Source organism: Lithobates pipiens, unplaced genomic scaffold, assembly GCF_037356315.1.
Source record: "Lithobates pipiens isolate NorthernLeopardFrog02 unplaced genomic scaffold, aLitPip1_a1.2 Scaffold_19, whole genome shotgun sequence".
NCBI lineage: Eukaryota > Metazoa > Chordata > Amphibia > Anura > Ranidae > Lithobates > Lithobates pipiens.
Genome location: NW_027507764.1, coordinates 58,238,086 through 58,254,895, shown reverse-complemented (window position 1 = coordinate 58,254,895; position 16,810 = coordinate 58,238,086). Strand labels below are relative to the sequence as shown.

Below are 16,810 nucleotides of genomic sequence, written 5' to 3'. Positions count from 1 at the left end.
TTACAGAACAAGTTTCTGCTGGGCTGGATATACAACCAATGAATAATTAATGAATCAATATTGAGCGACGTACAATGACAAACAGAAAAAAATATACCTGGTTTGCACGAAGTCTCGCAGTCTTCCCGAGTAGCAAAATTGTTTTCATTTCCGCCACAAATGTCAGTGAAAAATTGCTCGCAAGTGCCCGTCTCCTTCTTATAGTAATAGCGTGGGATGGGCATCCGATTTTGCCCACCTGTGTGCACGATACATGTACCGGGGTCTAGAGGCTGGTCACAAACTGGAACTGGAAAGAAACAAAACCTAAATATCAAATAAAAATGGACACGATTAGTGATAGACGACTGTTGGAACATTACTGAAAAGTTTCATGGAGGATGGAAGACACTTGTCTCGCAGTCTTCTTTGGGGTGTTGGGGGGGGGGGGCACACCAGTTTGGCACGCCTACAAATTCTGGATGGACTAGGGTTGCCACCTTTTCTTCAAGTCAAACCCGAACACTTTAGCGGCGCACAGCGATCTTTTTTTTATAGTATAAACTATACATCTATTTTGCTACTAAATAACATTTCTAATCATATGAAGTTAATAACAAGAGTTCCCCTTTACATCAGAGTCCACAGGGTTTCCCCTTTACATCTGAACTTGCAGAGTTCCCTTTCACTGTAAGGGGGGACTCTCCAGACTCTGATGTAAGGGAGAACTCTGGGGACTCTAATATAAGGGATGCTCTGGGAACCCTGATCTAAGGGGGGACTCTGAGAACTCTGATGTACGGAGAGGACTCTGATGTAAGGGGTGCTCTGAGAACCCTGATTTGCCTTAGTGTACTTACTCAGAGGCAAGACAGTGAAGGGGGAGACTTCCGTCACAGATGAATGGATGGTGAGCTCACTCACCTCTTGACAGTCAGCACCTCTCATACAGTTGGATCTGAGGCTGCTGGACTTCAAATTTCTGGCCCAAATTTCCCTTTTCTGAGGCACAGTGCCAGGGATTGGAGTGTGGGCAAAGAGGGGTAGGGGTGGGGGGGGGAAGAGGGTGCAGATCGAGCCCTCTCTCCTCTCCCATCTGTATGTGTTGGGGGGGGGGGGGGGGGGGTGTTGTTAGTGTTGGCTTTGGGTAGTGTGAAAGAGTAACAGACACTCTCAGCTTAGACAACTGCAGCCAGCAACCCTGCTGGGAAGCCATAGGCCAGTCTAAATAATGTGCCCGGGTTGCAGACAGTCTGAAACCCGGACACATGACTCCAAACCCGAACTGTCCGGGTGAATCCTGGACAGGTGGCAACCCTAGGATGGACCCTCTGCACACTGCTACACCCTTCCCAGCAAACTATGCAATGAAAAACAGGGATATTTACTTCACATATTTTGGAATGCATGTTTAACCACTTAAGGACCGGGCCTATTTTTTGTTTACAAGTTAAAATCGGTTTTGTTTTTTTTTGCTAGAAAATTACTTAGAACCTAAAAACATTTATATATATATATATATATATATATATATATATATATATATATATATATATATATATATATATATATATATATATATATATATATATATATATATATATATATATATATATATATATATATATATATATTTTTTTTTTTTTTTTTTTTTTTTTTTTATATATTATATATATATATATATAATATAGAGAAAAAAAAAATATATATATATATATATATATATAACACCCTAGAGAATAAAATGACGGTCATTGGAATACTTTCTGTCACACTGTATTTGTGCAACGTTCTTACAAGCACACTTTTTTTTTTTAGGAATAAATACAGTTTTCTCCTATCGTCTTCCAGGACAGCCTCTGAGATATAGGGCTCTTCCCTCTGGGACAAGAAACATGTCTACCCAGTCAGATAAAAAGGGTGGTCCTCCAGGCCCTCAGGTTTTTGTGTTTCCTGCCGGATGGGAAGGAAACATGTGAGGAACCTGGGGAGCTCCATGTTCCAGGACTGTCCTGGGGGGAGCCTCTGAAGTACCTTCTCCTCTGCCCAAAGTGCCCCTTCTGTCTAGTGCAGTGAAGAGGGCTGCTTGTACACCGCTGCCTATAAGCTCGGGGAGAGTTGGACCTCTGAAGAGCAGGGGATCCCCTACCTCCATTTTGTCGCACAGTCCGGTTGTGGTTCTTCATCGGAAGAACGTACGGCGCCCAAGAACGAATGGCGTCCACGAAGCATGCGGGACGTCTGCTCCGGGGATGGTTACGAACGTACGTGCGTCCGAGGAGGGGCTTCCGCGTTCCAACAAACGGAAGTGACGCAGCTTCAGACGGGACTGCATCATCAGAGGGTGCCAGGAGACAAAGGTTCCAGTCTCCAGGCACAGTGTGTGTGACTTGTCGGGCATCCGGAGCCTGTGTAGATCTAGCAGAGGCTGTGATAATATTAAAGAGCCATGGAGGGCACTGCAGCAGTTTAGGCAGTCAACTTCGGTTCTTCTGGCACTGGCACCTCTCGGGTAAGCGTGGGGAGGGCAGACTATGGCTTACTCTGGGAGGGGGTAAGGTCCTTGTGACCGAGGCCATTCCCTGGGTGGAGAACCACAGGTGAAGGGCTGGGCACGTCTCTCCTTCCCCCTGAGCACAGTGGTGGTGACGGTGGGAACAGGCTTTTAGGATTTGTTTTCTGTCCTTTCTTCTGCTTTCAAGGTAAAGCACGGGACAGATCTCAGATATAGCCTACAAGGAAAAAGTGTGCTGTTTGTGGGACAAAGCTTGGGTCCTGTTGGGAGAAGCCGGTTGCCCCAAATGTGTCAATAATTTATCTGAGGACTCTGACAGAGCGTTAGAAGATCCTTTTTGTCAGTAAAAGACAAGTTTGCATCCACCTTCAAATCATTTAGAGGAATGATGAATAGGATGCAGGGTCCCTCTGTGCCCTTATCTAGAGCGGGAAGTTTTCCCTCCGTCTGAGCCCAGTCAGGAGCATAGGGAAGATAGGGAGAGGGAGCCCAGGTCGCTGGTCTCTTCTCAGGTGGACTCTGGGTCGGACTCTGAGGAAGAGGAAGATTGCTCCAGAGGGTTCAGGTACAAATTGGCATTGGGTGAGGTGGAGAATTTGTTAAAAGCGATCTATGACACCCTAGAGATCAGAGAGGAGTCGGTACAGTTTTCTATTCAATCCTCCTCAGACCACCTCAACATCAGTGTCTCTGGTGTCTCAGTGAGAGGAAGGTTGGTGGATTTCCTCCCACAATGGACCAAAGCAACTTCAAGTCCATTTTATATTAGAGATTATAAAAAAATGGTTACAAGTTAGAGTTCAAGGCCATTCCCCCACATACCTTCCTAGTAACCAAGTTACACAGAGACCGGGAGAAGGCAGAAGCCCTGAGGGTATTTTCCCACATGTTCATAGTTCGAAAACCATCAGGTTGATCTTCAATCTCAAGCCCCTGAACAGGTTCATCAGGTACAAGCGGTTCAGGATGAAGTCAATCTTTACGATAGCTTTATGACAACAATCGACCTCAGGGACGCATATTTGCATGCACCGTTACATCGGAAATTCCAGAAATTCCCCAGACTGACAGTCGGGGTGAACTTGGAAATTCTCCTCTTCCATTTCTAGGCACTTCCGCTTGGCCTAGCTTCCTCTCCCGGGATTTTTTACAAAAGTCCTGGCAGAAGCCCTAGCTCTGCTGCGGGTCAGGGTCATTACAATGATCCCCTATTTGGACAATCTTCTGTTTGTCGCCCGGTCTTACCAGCAGCTAGAGTAGAATCTACAGGGGGCGCAGCACTTCCTGCGTTCTCTTGGTTGGTTGATGAATCTGGACAAGTCCCAGTTAAACAGGAAGTACTGTATCTGGGTTACAGAATCTCCTCTGTAGAGGGGAAGGGCTTTCTCCCATCAGAGAAGATAGAGAAGGTAGGTCTGGCAATAGCACGGCTTCAGACTAATCAGTGAGCCCAGGTCAGAGATATGAGAGTGATAGGCTTAATGACATCCTGTTTTCCAGCAGCCCCTTGGGCAAGGATTCATCAGTGCCCGCTGCAGACTGTTCTCATACATTGCTGGGATGGCAGCCAACAGGGCTTGGATCATCCCATGCTGATTCCCTCCTGGGATTTAACCTGGGTATTTAGTACTCTTACAAGGAGTCCCTTTGAACCTCTGGAGAGATCTGATGCTAAATGGGTATTTTTAAGAACAGCTTTCCTGATGGCAATTCCCTCAGCCCGAAGAGGGAGTGAGTTGCAGGCGCTCTCGATTAGAGCCTTTTTTGTTGATTCTGGGAGGATAGGGTTGTGCTTAAAACAGATCCTAGTTTCCTCCTCAGGGTTTCTTCTACTTTTCATAGAATTTAAGACATTATCCTTCCAACATTTTACTCCTCCTCAGAAGGTGATGAGGAAGGAGGACTCAGTTGAGTTTCTGTTAGGCGTAGCCTTTTAGTTTATTTAAAAATTAGCAAAGACTTCAGGAAGTCGGAATCTTTGGTGAATTTTGCGGGGGGACGCAAAGGACTTAAGGCATCTAAATCCACCATAGTCAGATAGATTAGGATGACGGTTTTGGGGGCATACAGGTTGGCAGGGAGGCAAGCGCGGTGCCACTCTGGAGGAGATCTGCAGAGCAGCGACGTGGTCCAGCTACTCCACGTTCGCAAAGCATTGCCGCGTGGACCTGGCTGCCGATAAGGATCAGGCACCTGGGAGGGCGGGACCTCTGCCTGGAGGACCTGTCTAACAGAGTAAGTTCCTTGCTTATCTCAGAGGCTGTCCTGGAAGATGATAGGAGAAAGCCGGAGTTAGACTTACCAGTAACTCTTTTTCTAGGAGTCTTCCAGGACAGCCTGGTTTCCCACTCGGGGGTTGTTTAAATTGACTGGTGGTGAGGATGTTTACTGATGTTGTTGTTAGTGTGTGTCTTTCAGAGCCTTCCGGCGGTACTTGGATTAAAACTGAGGAGAGCCTGGAGGACCACCCTTTTTATCTGATTAGGTAGACTTGTTTCCTGTCCCGGAGGGAGGAGTCTGTCCTGGAGGACTCCTATAAAAAGTTACCGGTAAGTCTAACTCTGGTTTTTTGAATTAAAGTTAACCCAATTTTTTTTTATATTCTGAAAGATGATGTTACACCGATTTAAATTAATACTCATCATGTCACACTTCAAAATCGTGCCCGTTTGTGGAATGGCGAGAAACTTTTACCTTTAAAAATCTCCAGAGGCGACATTTAAAACATTCTACAGGTCGCATGTTTTAAATTACAAAGTAGGTCTAGGGCTAGAATTATTGCTCTGGTGGTGACACCTCACATGTGGTGTTTGAACAACATTTTCATATGGCGGGCGCCACTCATGTATGCACTCGCTTTTGCACACAATCTCAGTGGGATGAGGCACGGTAAAATATCCCTGTTTTTTACTGCATAGTTTGCTGGGAAGGGTGTAGCAGTGTGCAGAGGGTCCATCCAGAATTTGTAGTGTTAATATGTGGTCACACCCCTTTAGCACCTAATAGTTCAAATACATGTACAAGATTTTGGGATTTGAGCACAGGTATCTTTTTTTTTTTTTTTTCTGCTTGGACTGATTTCTGGAGGCAAGTCACAGATACATCCTGAAAAAACACTACTGAATATGAAATGGCAATGGCAAAAGATATGAGTGGAATCCATGAGTCTGTCCTGTGATATAAACTATATTTTATATGCAAATAATTGTTCACCACTGATAATGCTCTCTTGTTCCAGGTAACATCTGGGAACAGAAGCCGGTCAAAGAAAGACCTTCATGTCACTCTTTGAGCTTACAACTCATGGACAGTAAGTGAACCAGTGTTCATTTTGTTGACTAAATTAACACTATTTTATTTGATTAAAACGAAAACAATTCAGCTGACTAAAATTTGACTAAAATGCCATTTTAGTTTTAGTCATGACTAAGACTAGTTTTCTAAAGTCTAGGAGCTTAGGGACATGGAGGATCTCACAGCTACCTTGAACAACCATGAGGAGAGGTTTCATAATACCTGGAGGCCCTGGCAACATTTCGTATATACTGATGGCTATCTTCAGGAGGTTATGCAGCCTTACTGACCTTCTGAACTTAAAGCCTCTTGCCCAGGGTGTTTTATTTCTTTCCATATGTGTGCGTTTCCTTTTGTGCACGAACACTTGGTCCCCTTCATCTACTATCATAGTCTCATCTTCCCCTTTCTGGGTCATACTGGCCACCGGAATGTTTGACTTCCCGGTACACTATTTTACTATACATAGTTGCACCATCACCACCAGATATGGATGAGAGATACAAAGGTAAGGATTGCACAGAGCTTGTTTGCAGGTTCTGTCAGGTTGCAGGCCATGAGACCGAGGCCCAAAGCCTACAACCTCTGCAGATTGGCAGAGCATGTCTTCAAAGACTGCCCCAGAGAACCCGGACCTATGCTGGAGCCCTGGTCCAGGGCATATCCTCTTCCAACACCGAGAGGAAGCCACCAAAAAAGAAGCCAAAGGAGCCTCGAAAGTCCACAGTTAAGTCCCCTCCCGCCCCCCGCCCCTGCCTCCGGCACACCCCTACCCACCCCCTCTGTGCCGGAGGGAACCCTTGGTCCCTCCTACTGGTCTGGGGGTGGCAATTGTAAATCCACAGGGGTAGCCATTCTTGTCAGGGGTGGGCACTTCACAGTTGACTCTATCCATGAGCTAGTCTGTGGCCGTCTTTTGGTCATAGACAGCTCGTGGGTGGAAGAGTCAGTTAGGCTCATCAACGTGTATGCCCCCCCCCCCGGCTCCTGGAAGCTGAATAGTACAATGCTGGAATATGAGGAACTGATGGGGGAACTCAGAGAGGCCTATGCCACCTGGAAGGAAGAAAAGATATTCTTCAGGAGGATAAGTGAGTGTTGGGAGTTTGTGAAAGTCAAGCTGCACAGCTTCTTTCAGACAAGGGGACGCCAGCAAGTGTGTGCCAGGAAGAGGGAACTCAGGAGACTGCAACGTCAGTTGCAGTCCCTGCAGGACCTTCACCACTGCAGCTGGGATGTTAGACAGGACCTGGAGGACACCAAGAAGAGCCTTAATGGCACTTTGAGGAAGAATCCAGGCACATGGTCTTCCATGCCAAGGTGGAGAATCTTGAGAAAGGTGAGAAATGTAATTCTTTATTTTTCAGGAAACTTCACTCGGAACACACACCCTTTTCAGAGCTGCGTGACAAGATCGGAACACTTCAGAAGGGGAAGAAGGCTGTGATGCAAGTGGTCAGCGACTACTACACTAACCTCTACTCCCCGAAAGCCATAGACACAATGGTGGTGGAGGGCAGAATGCCTCCATTGCTGAGGGAGGGGGATGATCACGATTTTGTATAAACGGAGAGGGGAGAGATCAGACGCCTGATCTCTCTCCTGAATGTGGACTACAAAATCCTCACCAAGGTGTTAGCCAACAGGCTGAAGTCTGTCATCGGACAGATCATCCACATGGATCAGATTTGTGGCATTCCTGGTAGAAGGATTGCAGACAGCCTTGCGCTGGTTCGAGACACGGTCCAGTACATTCATGGCCCCCGGGTGCATGCGGCCCTGGTCAGTTTTGACAAGGAGAAGGCCTTTGACCATGTCTCCCATAAGTTTATGTACAGAGCTCTGCGCAGGTTTGGTCTTGGGGAAATGTTTTGTTCTTATGTGAATGTAATGTATAATGATATCTGTAGTTTGTTCTTGGTAAACGGTTGGAAAATTGACCCCTTTCCAGTTCCATCTGGGTTCAGAAAAGGCTACCTTCTCTCACCTCTGCTTTTTGTTTGATGTCTCGGGCGAAGATCTCTATACAGCAGACGGAAACCCAGAGATCAGAGGGATCACCGCACCAGGACCGGACAGACGGGAGGTCAAGTGCTCACTCTACATTGACAACGTGACGGTGTTCGGTGCTCCATCGACGCGCTCGACCAGACCTATGAGGACTTCGGCAAAGCTTCAGGGGCAAAGGTCAACTGCGGGAAGTCAGAGGTCATGCTCTTCGGAAAGTGGTTCCCGCCTTGGCAGCCCTGAACTCCTGGGAGGAGAGACTGGCCAAGATGCATTAGAAGTTTTTGACTTTGGAGCCTCAGAACTCACTGTTGAAGGTAAAACACTGGTACTCTGAGCAAGATGCTCCCTGTGTTGCAGTACCTTGCCCAGGCCTGGCCCCCGAGTCAACACCTGCAAGGTCATCCCCAGGGCGGTGTTTCACTTCATCTGGAGCTCCAAAATGGACAAGGACGGTAAGGGCGTGCCCAACATTGCTACTCTGCTGAGAGTGTTCTTTGCTTGTAACTGCATCTGCAGTACTTTGGTTGACAGAACTTTGGACTCTGGCGGTAACTTCATGTCTTGTTTTTTTCTCCTGGCTCTTTGGAGGACCCTTGGGTGGGATAAATGGGACAGTTCCATCGTCCTACAACTGGGACACTCCTTGGTACTACTTGGATCAGTGGCGGCTGGTGAAGTTTTAGGATGGAGGGCACCAGACCCCATCCTTCCTTTTTTGATCCCTCCCACTTGGTGAAAATGGGTGTGGTTTCATCGAAATAGTGGGAGTGGCTCTAAGGTGGCGTGGTTAGTGTCTGAGATGAACGAGGGACAGAGGGAGGGGGAGAGAGGGATGGAGAGACAGACCCTACACAACAAAAGAAATGTGTATTCTAGAATCGTGATGGACGAACTTCCGACGGGACGTTTTGCGAACGCGGACCGCGAACGCGGCCAATAGTTCGCAAACCGGAACGTTCGCGGTGGGCCCCATTGACTTCAATGGGAGGCGAACTTCGCAAACCTATAGGTCAAATTTGCAGCCACAAAATAATTATTAGCTGTGCAAACATAGTCCCACCACATGGCCAATGACATAACACATGTATGAGGTGAATCTGGGATCGACAACTACAAGCATTCTTTTTTTATATGGGAAATTGTTGTGAGAATTCAGGACTGTGGAGCGCATGAAGGCAATGGAGGAGAGGGAAGGTCAGGGACCAGGGTAGGCAAAGAAGAGGGTGCAGGAGATGATCACCAGCAGCGTGACCTACAGTAATGACACCTGCACCGTGATATATAGCACTGACAGCAGCACCGTGATAGAGAGCACTGACATCAGCAGCATGACATACAGCAATGACACCAGCACCGTGATATACAGCACTGACACCTGCACCGTAAGCAGCCCCAGGAGGAAGTCAGCCTAGCACAGGGATGGTGGGAGCCCCTCATAATGAGCATAGCACAGGGATGGTGGGAGCACCTCAAAATATGCACAGCAGAGGTACAGCCCCAGGAGGAAGTCAGCACAGCACAGGGATGGTGGGAGCCCCTCATAATAAGCAGCCCCAGTAGAAATATGACACCGCTCAACCTCTTCAAAGAGGAGGGTACGGGCATATAGTACGGTGTGCTTTTTTTGGACAAGGAAGTGAGCCAAATGAAGAAAGAAGGTCTGTGTGCTTGATTAAAAAAATTGTTTATAGACATATACATGGTCTACTGGTCACATGTGTTGAATTCCTCCGAGATCCATGCCTCATTCATTTTTAGAAATGTGAGGTAGTTAACACTGTCGTGAGCTAGGCGAGTACACTTATCGGTCACGATCCCCCCTGCTGCGCTGAACGTCCTTTCGGACAGGACACTGGATGAGGGGCAAGCCAACAGTTCGATTGCAAATTGGGCAAGCTCTGGCCAGAGGTCAAGCCTGCCCACCCAGTAGTCCAGGGGTTCATCACTCCTCAGAGCGTCCACATCGGCCGTTAACCCGATGTAGTCGGACACCTGACGGTCTAGGCGTTCCCTGATGCTGGATCCGGATGACACCTGTCGATGGGTCGGCTGAAAGAATGACCTCATATCCGAAGTCACCAACACATCTTCAAACCGGCCTCTTCTTGCAGGCGCTGTTGGATTGGTACCCGCAACTCCTTCTCTGGGAGTGGGAATTGCTCCTCTGCCAGTGCACGCAAAAGCAGAATGCAGCATTTCTCAAAGCAAGGCCTGGAAGTGCTGCATTCTGACAGCCCTCTGCGACGGCGGTAACATTTCCGCCATTTTGTGTTTGTACCGGGGGTCTAAGTACGTTGCCACCCAGTACTGGTCCTTGACCCTTATGCTTTTTATACGGGGTCCCTATTAAAACACTGGAGCATGAAGGCCCCCATTTGCACTAAAGTGGAAGCGGTGTGGTGGCCTGGCTCCTGCTCATCATCCAGGATAATGTCGTCCTCTTCTTTCTCCTCTCCCCATCCACGCACAACAGGGATCCCAGAAAGGTTTAAAGCATGCTCTTCTTGCTCCTCCTCATCCGCCCCGGCACCATCCTCCTCTGACTTCTCTTCAGACTCTTGTTGTTGACTTGTCTCAGATAGAGTAGCCCCCCCCCCCCCCCGGGAATTCATCCAGCATTGCGACTTCCTCATCTTCCCGCTCCTGCTCCTCCACAGCTTGATCAATGACAGGACGCAATGCACGCTCCATAAAGAAGGCATAAGGTACCATGTCACTGATGGCGCCATGGCTGCGACTGACCAGTTTGGTGATCTCCTCAAATGGCCGCAGAAGTCTGCATGCGTCGCGCATGAGCAGCCACTGGCGCGGTGAAAAAAACCCCAGCTCACCAGAACCGGTTCTGCCGCAGAGTTCATACAGGTAGACGTTAACTTCACGTTTCTGCTGGAGCAGCCTATCAAGCATATAGAAGGTTGAGTTCCATCGCGTCGGGCAATCGCAAATAAGACGTCTGACCGGCAGATTGTGTCACCGCTGAATGTCAGCAAGGCGAGCCATGGCCGTGTAAGATCTTCTGAAATGGGCCGAGATTTTCCTTGCCTGCCGCAAGATGTCCTGGACCCCAGGGTATTTGGCAACAAATCGCTGCACGACCAAGTTTAAGACGTGTGCCATGCATGGCACGTGCGTGATTTTGCCCTGTTTCAATGCGCTAAGCAGATTGGCACCGTTGTCACACACCACTTTACCAACTGTCAAATTGAGCGGTGTCAGCCACTGATCTTCCTGTGAACGCAAAGCTGAAAGGAGTGCCGGGCCAGTATGGCTCTTGGCTTCCAGGCACAACAGACGCAGCACGGCATGGCAACGTCTCACCTGGCATGTGGAATAGGTTCTGGGGAGCTTGGGCGGTGCAGCGGAAGAGACGCTAGCAGCGGAAAAGGAGGAGTCAGCTGAGGAGGAGAGGGAGGAGGATGGAGTAGGAGGAGGAGGAGAAGAAGAGTCAGGCCTGCATGCAATCCGTGGCGGTAAAACCAAATCTACACGGGTGCCACGGGTTACATGCTTGACGGCCATCAGAAGGTTCACCCAGTGGGCAGTAAAAGTGATATACCTTCCCTGCCCGTGTTTGCTAGACCACGTGTCTGTGGTCAGATGTATCTTGGCACCGACACTGTGTGCCAGAGATACATTCACTTGCCGCTGAACATGGCCATATAGCTCTGGGATGCCCTTCTCTGAGAAATACTTCCTTCCTGGGACCTTCCATTGTGGTGTTCCAATGGCCACAAATTTGTGAAAGGCCTCCGAGTCCACCAGTTTATATGGCAGTAGTTGGCGGGCTATGAGTTCTGACAAGCCAGCCGTCAACCGTTGGGCAAGAGGGTTATCCGGCGTCATCATTTTTTTACGCTCGAACATTAGGCCCCACGAAAGCCTGCCTTTTTGCAGAAAAACGTGAGCTTGGCGTGATGGAAGGTGGAGTGGAGGACAATTGTGAGGAGAGAGGAGAAGGAGAAGTAGAAGACGAGGATGGACGGTGAGAGCCTGGAGTGTGGCTTTGTGTGTTCCGTTGCTCCCACTAGGCTCGGTGATGGCTGCTCATATGCCTTTTAAGGCGGTCGTCCCTAGGTGAGTGTTGGGCTTACCGTGACTAATGCGTTGACTGCAAAGATTGCAGATGGCAATGCTATTGTCAGCAGCGGACACGTTAAAAAAAGCCCACACTGCGGAGCCATGTGCCGGTGTCCTGGGAGCGCCAGATGTGACCGTACATGGTCGATGACTCGCTCCTGATACATTGCACAGGAGGGACAAAGCAGACTGCAAATGTAAGTTATTCCTGCTTCTCCTCCCTATCTGCTGGTCCATATCTCCCTCTGAACTCCCCTCCTCTTCCTCTCTTGTGGGCACCCACGTGACATCACTAGACACGTCATCATCAATGTCACCTTCCCCACCGCTATAAGTAGAGATCTCGGAGTAGGCAGCAACACCGTGGACCAATCTCCTCCTTGGGCTGATCTGGGTACTGTCGTCAGACTGCTGAGTAGCGGTTGTTGCTACCTCCTCTTCTTGATCCAATACCAAGAGTGGCTGTGCATCAGAAATGTCCTCTTGATATGGATCGGAAAATAATTCCTGTGACTCAAGCGGAAGGTATGTGGTGGTGGTGGTGTTGTTGGTGGTAGTATCTTTGGAGTTGCACATAGCAGAGAGTGAAGAAGAGGGTGCAGATCGAGAGGATGAGGAGGGTGCAGAAGAGTAAGGCTGAGCGAGCCATTCAACCAAGTCTGGTGCGTCCTTTAAAGTAATTGAACGCACCTTCTGCAACTTCCCACTTTGGCTCAAGCCTGTTGCTCCTGCCCTACCCCTACCACCCCTGTGGAAGGGCCTGCCTCTTCCTCTGCCTGTCATTTTTTAAATGACCCTGTGACAAAACTCTCAGTCCCTATACCGATGAAGGACTGCTGCAGTATAGGGCAGCGGTCAGCAGTAGTGCACCTCAACCCTATGTATTGTGGACCTATACCAGTCCTTATAGAATAGCAGACTGTACCTCTCTCAACCCTATGTACTGTAGCACCCTAGACCAAGTTACCAGTCCTCATAAGGACTTTTGTGGACCAAGTAGGTTGTGTGTGACTGATTAGCAGACTGTACGTCAGTCCCTATACTGATGGACTGCTGCAGTATAGGGCAACAGTCAGCAGTAGTGCACCTCAACCCTATGTATTGTGGACCGATACCTGTCCTTATAGAATAGCAGACTGTACCTCACTCAACCCTATGTACTGTAGCACCCTAGACAGGCCAAGTTACCAGTCCTGATAAAGAGCTTTGTGGAACAAGTGAGTTGTGAATGATTAGCAGACTGCAGCAGAAGGGCAGCAGTCAAGTATAATATTCTTTCTATATTTGGAAGAAAGAATATTATACGTGTACAAGCCTATTACCATACCACTGATACCAGTCCTGAAAAGAACCTTTGTGGAACTAATAGTAACAGCTAATGATTAAACTGACCCTCACTGCCTGACACACTGCTTCCTGCCTGTCCCTATATAAACTGGCAAAACAGAGGGTACTGGAACAATAACTGATTACTGGAATAACACTTTTGTGGACCTGATAGTAACAGCTAATGATTAAACTCACTCTGCCTGCAGCACACACCGTCCTCCTGTCCCTTTCTCTAAACTGACAAAAGACACTCAGACTGCTGCAACAATCACTAGCACAGCACTGCCTATCCTGAACTACATCTAACACCTATACCAGTTCTGAAAAGAACTTTTGTGTACCGAATAGCTAGCGATTTATCTCTCCCTACTCCACACAGCAACCTTTCCCTATAGTGACAGAAGAAAGAATGTAAAATGGCCACCGAATCAGGTGTATTTATAAGTTAGGGGGAATGTCCAAGTGTCCATGTGCTGTAATGTCTCAATTGGCTGTCCTGTACCCCATGATGGATGTGTTATCAGGTCAAAGTTATTTTACACAGTAAAAACACGGAAGTCCGCCGGGCGAACGGCGGCAATAGTCTGCCGATCGGGCGAATCGCGAACAGCCGAAATTCGCCGCGAAACTACCGCCGGTCGAACTGTTCGGCCATCACTATTCTAGAAAATTTAACAATCAGCAGTTAAAGATATTTCAAACACCTGGTATTAGCACTTCAATCATCCCGGCACTATGGTTGTTATGGTGTCAGGGTGATTGAAGCGCATTATTTCTATTATAACACTGTAATATAAAATTAAATCATTCAACTCACCATAATGTAGAATCAGTGGGAGCCCTGAGCGTGTCACTAACCACGTCGCCTGCCACCAGATGCCATCAGGTGTCCCCAGCAGAGTCCCTCCTTACATGCAGCCTGTGTCCCACAAAATGCAGCCTGTCACCATCAGTTGCAGCAGCATGTGTCGCCAAGTTGCAGCAGCATGTGTCGCCAAGTTGCAGCAGCATGTGTCGCCAAGTTGCAGCAGCATGTGTCCCGCCAAGTAAGAGCAGCATGTGTCGCCAAGTAAGAGCAGCATGTGTCACCAAGTTGCAGCAGCCTCACATCAAACCCCCCCTTACTTACCTTGCAGTGTGATATCCTCTCCAGCGATGTTGCCTCATACTTCCTGGTTCCTGGGTGCAATTGTAGAGAGAAAACAGGAAGTGACATCATCTCAGATGTCAATCAAACCGCCTGGCCGTAGTAACACACTTCGGTGTGTTGAATGGAATCTTCTGTGGAACTCATTCACAGGAGGACATTGACAGTGCCTGGCGGGTGCTGTGTTGTTTTAAGGACACTGTATGGTGCGCCAGAAAGCGCCTCATTCACTAGCGGGAGAGGATGTCCATCGAGGACTGTCACAGACTGCTTCACAGTCTCCAAAAAATAAAGCTGCGCTAGAACTTATAAAATGCCAGAATAATCCTGTGACATATTATATTCTGTTTTTAAGTACTGAAAAGTGTATGTGACTATAAAAAAATGTGCAGAAAATACTCAAAATTAAAACACATAAACAGTCCAAAGAGGGAGAGAAACACAAAGAGATGAATTTCAGTCCATTAAAGTGACTCCTTAAAACACCCTTCAGATGTATAGCAGGTGCGCCCAGAGAGAGAGGTTCATCCACCACCAGATTCAGTAAGGCTTACCAGCTAACAAGATCTCTTTTTAGGGAGATCATACAAGCTTGAAAACAAAACGATCGCTCCTGGTCTCTCCAATAGGCTCTGCTGGCGTCTCCAACTCCTATACCCCTTTCTCAGAGTGTCTCACGTTCCACCATAATCATTTGGTAAGAAAAAAGAGAAAGGCTCCCATAGCATAATTCCATATAAAATTTTAATCCGAACGTAATAAAATAAAGTAACAAACTCACAGATTTCCAGCTGAATACAAGCGTGTGTATAATCTCGAGCCGGCCGGCTCTCTCCTATTTACACTGCCCGCCCTTCCTGGTCAACGGGGAATGGTGGTGACGTCAGCACGCCGCTCACCCTACGTCGTTTCGTCAAAAATGACTTCTTCCTGGGGTTCACAGTCTGCTCAGAGACTATAACTTGATGGAATTTAAGGAGGAAGAGGAGGTCTGAAGATTTCCCCTCCCCCTTTGTATCCTTTTGGAGTTCAATAAAGCTTTGGGCCTATGAACTCTTTTTCCCTCCCCTATTCCCCCCCCAATCACACTCATTGCCTGCTGAAATGCAATTTGTCTGAAAAAGTTATGGACTTGCTAGTTACAGGTTTTTAGTTAATACTTTCAGGGTAATGCGGCATCATGCATGATGTGATGTTTCAGGGTATTTTTACCCTGTGCAACACATTAGGCATCATACTGCAGAATGAATGTAATTTATTTGTATGCTTGGAAGTGTGTTATGCCGTTTATTTATGCGCTGTGTCGCAGTACAGAGTGGAATGTACCCTGTTGAAGTATTTGTTTTTTGTATACTTTTATGCAAATAAAGTACATGACTAGTGTATAACATATATGCATTTTGCTACCAACCTATACTCCACTTACCTCCCCATTATATAATAAATAAGACCATACCACTTTTGGAGTAAAATAGGCCGTAGCAGCCATTAATTTATTAAACAAACTGTATAAAATATCCAAAAATATATAACTCTTTAACCACCTCACGCCCGCCCTATAGCCGAATTTACGGCCGTAGAGCAGGCGCTTTCGTCCGGGTGGTCGTCCCTGGACGGCCTGTTGTTTACTTCCGCAATGCGCGCCGCCGCGGGCGCGCATCGGGGAAGTTCTGTGTTTGCCGCGTCCCCCCGGGGACAGGCAAACCCAGATCGCTGTAAACGGCCAATCACAGCGGCCGTTTACAGCGCGATCGGCGTGTCCAATGGGAGATGATCTCATATGTAAACATATGAGATCATCTCTCAGCGCCGCTCTCCCTCCTCACACAGACAGCGTGTGAGAGGGGAGAGATGAATGGCTGCAGCGGCCGTAAGTGTAAAAAAAAAAAAAAAGTGCCATCCTGCCCCCAGTGCCACCTGTTAGTGCTATCTGTCCCCAGTGCCACCTGTTATCAGTGCCATCTGTCATCAGTGCCACGTGGTATTAGTGCCATCTGTCATCAGTGCCACGTATCAGTGGCATTTGTCATCAGTGCCACCTGTCAGTGTCACGTGCCATCTGTCGTCAGTGTCACGTGTCATCGGTGCCACGTATTAGTGCCACGTATTAGTGCCACGTATTAGTGGCATCTGTCATCAGTGCCACGTATTAGTGCCACGTGTAATCAGTGCCATGTATAAGTGCCACGTGTCATCAGTGCCACGTATAAGTGCCACGTGTCATCAGTGCCACATATTAGTGCCATCTGTCATCGGTGCCACATATTAGTGCCATCTGTCATCAGTGCCATGTGTCATCAGTGCCACGTATAAGTGTCATCATTGCCACGTATCAGTGCCATCTGTCATCCGTGTCACGTGTCATTGTCCTGGTGCTCCATGGCCTTCAAAAGTGTAATATGTAGTCAACAAGTTAGATGTGTAATTTATGCTCCTAGAACACGTGATGGCGCTCCCTG

General features: G+C 47.9%; 1 protein-coding gene across 2 annotated transcripts in view; it reads right to left on the bottom strand.

The window, feature by feature from the left end:
* Positions 1-16,810, bottom strand: part of LOC143995991 (carboxypeptidase inhibitor SmCI-like) — a 220,418-nt gene that overhangs the window by 28,965 nt on the left and 174,643 nt on the right. The window contains exon 3 of one of the 2 annotated variants that reach the window (XM_077490782.1): positions 98-283. In XM_077490782.1, the coding sequence (XP_077346908.1) occupies positions 98-283 (186 nt within the window). Of the gene's footprint in view, positions 1-97; positions 290-16,810 lie in introns of both variants that reach the window. The other variant, XM_077490783.1, reaches the window with a different exon arrangement.